The 8,373-nt window shown below is 35.9% G+C and overlaps 1 protein-coding gene across 1 annotated transcript; it reads right to left on the bottom strand.

The window, feature by feature from the left end:
- Positions 1-767: 767 nt before the first annotated feature.
- Positions 768-3,823, bottom strand: LOC105388922 (glucose-6-phosphate 1-dehydrogenase). Its single transcript, XM_011559959.3, has one exon. It carries the CDS (start codon positions 3,600-3,602, stop codon positions 2,118-2,120), a length of 1,485 nt encoding a protein of 494 aa, XP_011558261.1. The 5' UTR covers positions 3,603-3,823; the 3' UTR covers positions 768-2,117.
- Positions 3,824-8,373: the final 4,550 nt, after the last annotated feature.

Below are 8,373 nucleotides of genomic sequence, written 5' to 3'. Positions count from 1 at the left end.
TTAAATTCTAAATAACCCACTGCGCTGCCGAGTCGATGAAGGGAGTCGGACCCTTGATATTATTATACCTACCTACCTTTCTTCAGAAAAAACCTTCTAAATCAAACTAAAGTAAATAGGTACATGGTACCTACAATGTTTCTATACCTGTGTCATTACGTCATACGGTATAAGTTAAGTACCTTTGCAAATATACTAGAATAGTGGTGACCCTCTAGGCACCTGCTAAACGACGAAAACAGCACATAACTATAAGGCACGATATAGTTCCAATTGTACGTAGTGTAGGCACTATTGCACAATAATATCTACCTAATTTTATATTCAATCTAAGCATAAATTATTAGATAGGTAGGTACACAGGTACCTATGACCTATCTAATGATTAATATAATAATATCAAAGATACGAGAGTGAGTGACTATCTGAATTAATTTACGTAATAATACCTACGTTGGTAACTAAACTAATTAGTAACTAGGTGTTTGTTATAGGCATAAGCAAACGGAGGTACTTACTCTCGGTAGAGAGTATTATGTTCCTTGGTAGGTACTTTAGTAAATTTCTTGAGAACGGCATGGGAAGTGCGGGTTTTTACATCGTTCGATTCAATTCGAGTCTATTTGAATTTGTATGGTGCAGGAGTGTCGCCACCTAGCGGTACCCACATCAATCTAGAATGTAGTGGCATCTGAATTTTCTGTATTTAAAATAAGTCTGCGTATATTATAAAGATAACTTATTTACATAAAATTAAAAGCATCTCAAACGTCTCATGAACCATTTATTAAAATTAAATTGTAAAAGTTTCAAAAAGTACCTTACATACCAAAAATATAAATAAAATTTATCAATAGACATCAATGAAAACATGATAGCAACAGTAAAGGCATGTTAAAATATCTTATATGTATAAAAAGAGCAATTTATATTATCCTTATGAGCAATAAAATCACTAATTCAGTAAGTATTCCCTTTGCATTGCACATTACATTAAACAAGCTTACACGAAGATCTAAATACTTATTCATGCTTAATAGGGATTTGAGATTGAGCTGTATAGGATATAAAAATAAGCTCTGCGGTTAGGTACCTAGATATAATAACATTAAATTGGATAGAAAAATACATAAGAATATGATACAAATGTCAATATAATTGTGGAGATTCAGCCCCTGCCTGCGTAAGAATTTGGGGCCATCTGTATGGCTCAGTGGTGTCGTGAAGACGTCTTGAAGTGATAGGTGGCGACTGGCCACACTTGTAACCCATATTTTACTAGTGAAATTTTCACAATTAAAAAACTTGCCCTTAGTTTTCTGAATATTTACACGCAGTTTAAGTAAAATATATAATTATAAAAATATTGTTCGTCATCATCACAGAGATAGGAACATTGGTCAGTAAATTATATTCATAATGGTGAGTAGGTATATTCATTAATAGATATGCAGAGGTACAAATCATATCAATACTTTAGTAATTAAGTAGCCAATGTTTCAAACACCTGATTTCACCTCAACAATAACAAAACTTGCTGATAAACTAATTACCTACAAGTGGTCATCAAAAACTAGTAATGGAACATAGATAAGATAATGCACTTAAATAGCAGGCACTTGACAACACATGACTCTCATAAATTAATGTACATTTATTGTGTAAAAGGTGAAGTTTACTTGACCTTTGAATTATTCACATAGCCGCTTTTTGGTGTTACTTACGTATTGTACTTTTCATGACATTGACTTAACATTGAAAGTATGAGAAGAATATTATCAAAATCAGTATAGGTACTATAGCAAACTATTAACAAAGTTTACAATATAGTTGTGATAATTTTTTGTATCTTTATACTGTCCAAATACACAAGATAAATTCCAGTGGACTTTCCCTAACTAATTTGAATAAAATGGATGGAATGCTGACACTAGTCTCTAGGATATAGGTGGGTACAAAGCCCAAAATAAATAATTATCAAGGAATGCAATAAATTATTAGAATTACAGCATATGATGCTAAAATTATGCAAAATGTCTTACTAATTATAAGTATAAAAATATCACCAACAGAACACCATCACCAGTGCTTAGAAGATACTAATCTTAAAAATAACATTAGCAAATGGAGGGTTTTTGCCATTTGTATGAGCCAGAGTACTTGAAGTTGTACTCTGCAAGCTTGCCATCAGCAGCAGCTGGGCCTCGGGAGCCAAATACGTAGGGATGTGGCTGGACGTGGTTTTCTTCAAGCTGCTGCAGAATGGGAGTAAAAATACGCCAAGCCTCTTTCAATTCGTCACTTCGCACGAAGTGCATCTGGGTGCCAGTGAATACATCTAGGATTAGCCTCTCATATGCATCAGGCACATCAGCCTCCCGGTAGCGCATGCTGTATGTCAAGTCTAGCTCTGTCTCCACCAAGTCAAACTTCATTCCTGGAGATTTGCTCATCATCTTCAAATACAAAGCCTCTCCAGGTTGAACTCGTATCACCAACTCATTCCTCTTGGTGTTACCACCGAATATGTCTCCAGGGACATCCTTATACTGGATTCTGACCTCAGCTTTCCTTTCATTGAGAGCTTTTCCGCATCTGAGGATGAATGGCACTCCCTCCCAACGGGCATTGTTGATCCACAGTGCCGCTAGTGCATATGTCGGAGTGACTGATCCTTTAGGTACTGTTGGATCATCCAGGTAGCCCAACTTCTCTTCACCGTTTCCATTGGGGTTGCCAACATACTGTCCAACTAAAATGTCCTTCATCTCTATTGCTGGAATGTGTCGGAGAACTTTAACTTTCTCGTCACGTATATCATTAGGGTGCAGAGAGACTGGTTTCTCCATAGCAATCAGGGACAATATTTGAAGCAAATGATTCTGCATCACATCCCTTATCATACCAAAGTCATCAAAGTACCCTCCACGGCCCTCAGTGCCAAAGGGCTCCTTGAATGAAATGAGTACTGATGCAATGTTGGACCTGTTCCATGATGGGCAGAATATCTGATTAGCAAATCTGATTGTCATAAGATTTTGAACCATTTCTTTACCTAGATAATGGTCTATTCTATAAATTTGTTCTTCCTTGAACAAATTGGCCAAGTGGTTGCTCAATTTATCCGATGACACATCATCTCGTCCAAAAGGCTTTTCAATAATTACCCGAGTGTAGCCCTTGATAGCTACACACGAGTTCTTAATATTCACAGTGACATCTTCGAATACAGTGGGTGGCACTGCTAAGTAAAAGATTCTGTTAGCCACTATACCTTTTTCGTTTTTACAGATGAGCTGGTTAAGCTTCTCAAAGTCGATTCGTTTGTCGTAGGCCCCCGCCAGGTAGTCGTTGGCCGCCCAGAACTCCTCGTACTTGTCCTCCTCTCCGGGACGAACTTTGATGTACTTTTTACATTTCTCCCTCACCTCACTGACAGTCTGGCTGGTGCGAGCATAACCAACAAACTTTGTGTTCTTCGGAAGTACGTTATCACGGTACAAATACCAAATGGTCGGATATATTTTCTTCTTGGCCAAATCACCAGAGGCTCCCAAAAGAATAAAAGTGTGAGGATAATCAAAGTCGGCTTTGTTTTCCATTTTGTAGATAACCTCTTTAAGTTCGAAGGATGGTCGTAGATTGATTTAACTAATGAAAACTTTCTAATTGAACTTTGCACATTCAATCAATCACTATAGTGCTTGTACTGTTTCGGTATGAAAAGGTAATACCTAAATAAAATAGTTTTCAAATTTTATAAGATTATTATCGGAATGAGGATAAGGTCACTGTCACTGCTAACAAATTAGTTTGCTATGATGAATTGGTCACCTTTCAAAGGTGTAATTAGTAACGATTGGTTTAAAATAAATATAAAGTACAAAACGAACCAATGAACGTAATGGAAATTTGTAATCCTACAAATGATATGCATTAAAAACGCACTCATTCATTGACATTAATTTGACATTGAAAATGAATAGTAGAATTTTAGTTTTTTTTTATGTTCACAGATGAAATAAATGTGGACAGTGTTGCTAGGCGCCGTTATTATTCGGAGACATTATCCTGTTGCGTAGGAAATAGAAATGCGCTATGCCACCTACCATATTTTTATTTTATTCGTGTCACGTTCTACAGCTAAATGATTCACAAAAATGTATACACGTGATCGTCAGTCGTTTAAAACTTGCCACCCAACACAAAAATAAACGACGACCATTTCTTTTATCCCGTTTATTGCAATAAACATTTTGCGGAAATATAAATAAGGCATTTTCATTTACAAAATATGATTTTTACTGTTCATATACTTACCTATACTGTCGAAGTGTATAGCCTCACTGTCCATTCACTCGCCCGTTTTACACACAGAGTAAGTGTCAATTCCAAAAAATAATTCTATGACGTGCATGACGTGACGCCCGTTCTTCTCTTTGATTTATGTCATGTATGTACCTATGTGTGTGTGTACGGAAATAATACTTTTGTGTATTAGAAATTTAAAGTTTTCAATTTGAAAGGCTTTGGTGTTGAAATAAGACAGTTTTAAGTTGTTTCTAATTTAATTCACAGTGTTTCTATCAGCTATATGACAGTGCAAAAGATTGTGGTTTCTGTTATAGGTATATTTAGTTCAACGACCTTGTTACTGACAGTCTGACAGGTTGATCGTTGTGGTGACTGAACTAATATTGCATGAAAGTGGTGCTTCTACCGTAAATACAAGAACCCTGGAGGCGATGGAGCCCGGAAGAGAAGCAGGTAAATGCTCTCAGCATCTTTATATACAACTTTCCATTAGCTTGGTCAATGTTTGGTGGCTGTGCTCTGTACAGCCATTTGATAAGGATGCTCTGATGATTCTGTAATTAATCCCTTGATTTGTGGAAGTTCCTTGATGCTCTTTTGTAACTTGGTTCTTAATCGGTTCTGGCCATGGTAAATACAATTCTTCATAATATAACTACTCTAGCTTTTAGTTTTCTGTGAGGCTGAAGTGTCACATAGTATCATTTCCATTCAACTTATGCTATTATAAAGCTGTGTGTTATTATCCAATATTTGACTAAAGCTCCTTTGAAATACAAAGTCAGACCGCATTGTACATAATAAGTGTCCTGATTTTACTCCTATTCTTATAACATAATGTTGTTTGGCATCCATTTGTTAAAACGGATTATAAGGTTGATTTTTCTGTAATATTATGTACTTAAGGTGCTTTTGCACCAAAGGTATGCATTACTAAGTTGCAATAGGTGCATTTGATATCCACCAAACATTTTCATTGGTCCATAATAATATAGTATAGCACTGGAGGAAACTGATTTCTTTTTCATCACAGCATAGCTGCATAACACATCTCACATGAAAAGGCAGCGTTCACTACATTTTTGTTTGTATATTCTCTGACCCAAACATTGTTTGGAAGTAATCATCATATGTTTGGCAGCACATATTACAACAAAGAAAGCAAAGTTAAGAACTAAATTTATGACCACGGGAACTGAATTAGAGGATTAAAGTCAACAAAATATGATATATTTTTTTTATAAAATAATATTTAAATATATAATTTATGCTAAAGCTTATGTAATTTTAGGAATATTTGTGTTGTGTTTGTGGAAGTACCATATAGGAGTAAATTGAAATCAGTCAATGATAAAAGGGGATCAAGGAAATGAATTTTAAGGCAAAGTGAAGCTCACAGTATATCTGTATGCAATAAAATAAACACTGTAATGGCAAGGGATAGAGAAACATACAGAATATGTAAGTTTATATGCAACTAGTGTAAAAATAATTTTTCTAATTTCTTTTTCATATTTTAGTTTGTCATTGTGTGATTTATCTAACATAACCATAAGTAGTTGTCTTGCTTGTTTATGTTTGTATAATTACAAAATTATCATCATAAAAAATATGTCTTTAGTTTAGTTGCAAAGTTAAAGAAGTTACGATTCAGATAATGAAATAACTTTGTGATATTTTACCTAGAGGGCGCTAGGAGTTCCTTTGTTTCAAGAGTTGTGTTATGTGGTGTGTGGTCAATGTAAGAATGAATAAAAGGCGGTATTACACATGAGTGGGCTAAAACATGGGGATATTTTTTTTAAACAAAATTAAAAAAAAAAAATCCATGGAAATTCTGAAAATATTAAAAGTAACAACCTACCTCAAGTACCTACCTACTTCACTATACTAGGTCCAATCCATAGTAAGAGAAGAACAAATCAACACTTTTAAATAATTTAGAATACAATATAAGAGACTTTAAAATGAACTGTTTTGCTCTTTTGTCTTTGACTAGGACTAAATCAATCCAAATCAATTAAAGAGATAATAAAACAAATAGGTATAGGGCCGTTCATTAATCACGTGAGGTCGTTTTTCTCATTTTTTGACCCCCCCCCCCTCCCCCCTGGTGATATTTGGTGAGGTTTGGGACCAGACCCCCCTCCCCCCCTTGGATCACGTGTATTTTTTTGGAATTCTATGTAAAGGCTATTTTTGACTAGAAAAAATATAACGAAAATTGCGTTTTGAATTGAAACGCAATTTTCGTTATATGAGACTCTTTTGCTTCTATGTATACAGCTACTATGTATATATAATTATCTGTATGTGTATTTTTTATTTAACCTATTGGGTTCCATTGCCGGGCAATTGTCACTCCCTTCCACCAATCCCTGTAATATTTTTATGAGGGACCAGAAAATTAACATATTATTATTATTGCAGCAATCCTAGGTAGAGTTTGATCTGGCCTGAGGCATTTGAAGATGCAGAAAAAATAAAACACTGCAGTTTTGTCATGTCAATCTATACATAGTATACAATACTTACGTCCGCTGCATTTACTATTCTAAACGGTTTTTATAACACACACCAACTTGTTCGTATATTGTTAATCTAAGGAGTAGTCAGTACATACATACATATATATAAGTAAAGTAACATCTGCTCTAAAACAGATATTGTGCGCACCTAAAAAAATAACTACTCAAGTCGGATGACACGTCGAGCGAGCCGCGGCAATCTAAGCCAAACAAGGATGGTGCCTAATGTGAGGTAGGTTCCACACGCACGTGTCTGCCGCGAGGCGAGGGGTGCGCAGTCGTGTGCAGTGGACCACTCCGCGTCGCACAAGGTCAAGGAGAATGATTAACAACGAAAATACAGCAAAACAACGGCGGCGAGCGGGGCACGCGGGGGCGTCAGTCAGAGCCCAGCCGCCGCGCGCGACGGACGTGTGACGCGAGCCCACGCGACCACGCTCAAAACTCGATGCACTACCCGCAACCGTCATTGACACTCGAGCGTAATTACGATAGTTGGCCAGTGACGTCACGGCGGCCCCCGCGCCGGCAGTGCTCGTGCCCCTCGCCCGCCACTCCAGGATATTCATGTGCGATGCTATGCTCGGATACTTGCGAATTGTACCGATACAAACAAACCAATGAAAACACAATACTTACTTGAGTGTTTGTAATTAAGAAATTGGTTATTGGTTCTCAACAAAATCATCAGTGTTTGACGTGAAACATCACCAATTAAGTCAATTAATCATAATATTGAAGATGAAATTTTATTATACGTAACATTTGAATACCATAAATTAGATCAGAATAACTTATTTATTGTCTTGGATTACAAGTTTTAACACAAGGTCGGTATGCTCTCATCTTTATTTTAACTCCAGCTACAACCACGTCACGTCAGCAAACTCTTATACATAACTATTTGATGTACTAAGTCACATGTTTTGTTCTTCAGTACACCTATTTGGGTTCTACACAATTCAATGTGTATTTATAGTCTCCCTCAGAGGGCCAATATCATATCAATGGATGTCATTGCAATAATTCGGTAAACACCATAATCTTAAAACTATAGTTGCGACTTACTTGAAGAAGTTACAAAAAATATGTTTAGTTACCGGGTATGGACAAGATCATGTTTTCGTTTCTTACAATTTGATTCAATCATGTTGATCACTTTTACAAAAATATGAAAAAAATCCTAAAGATCACATCGACAAGTTAAATGAATTATGTATCAAGTCTATTTGTATCTTCTTTATGTCTATCCGGTACTTTTCAAATTGCTAATCATTATTCTTATCGTATAACAAGCAAAAACTTTAGGTATCCCTCTGACATTGTTTTCATATCATGCGTTGATAAGCAATGTTGCACCTATGTATCTGCATATTGCAGCATTAGTATAGGTATCCTTATATTTTTATCTTACGAGTCATAAAGAACGTTGCAAGGTTGCAAGTGTATTGACTCAACTGTCTTGAATGCATTATCTCTACGTTCTATCATTTTAGTTGCTGCATTTCCATAAGAACGTTATCTTATTTTT

Source organism: Plutella xylostella, chromosome 4 (assembly GCF_932276165.1).
Source record: "Plutella xylostella chromosome 4, ilPluXylo3.1, whole genome shotgun sequence".
NCBI lineage: Eukaryota > Metazoa > Arthropoda > Insecta > Lepidoptera > Plutellidae > Plutella > Plutella xylostella.
Note: the sequence above shows the minus strand (reverse complement) of the source record. Positions and strands in the feature narration are given on the sequence as shown.

What these genes read in the sequence shown, in the direction of transcription:
- LOC105388922 (XM_011559959.3), bottom strand. Translation starts at nt 3,602, where the DNA reads ATGGAAAACAAAGCCGACTTTGATTATCCTCACACTTTTATTCTTTTG.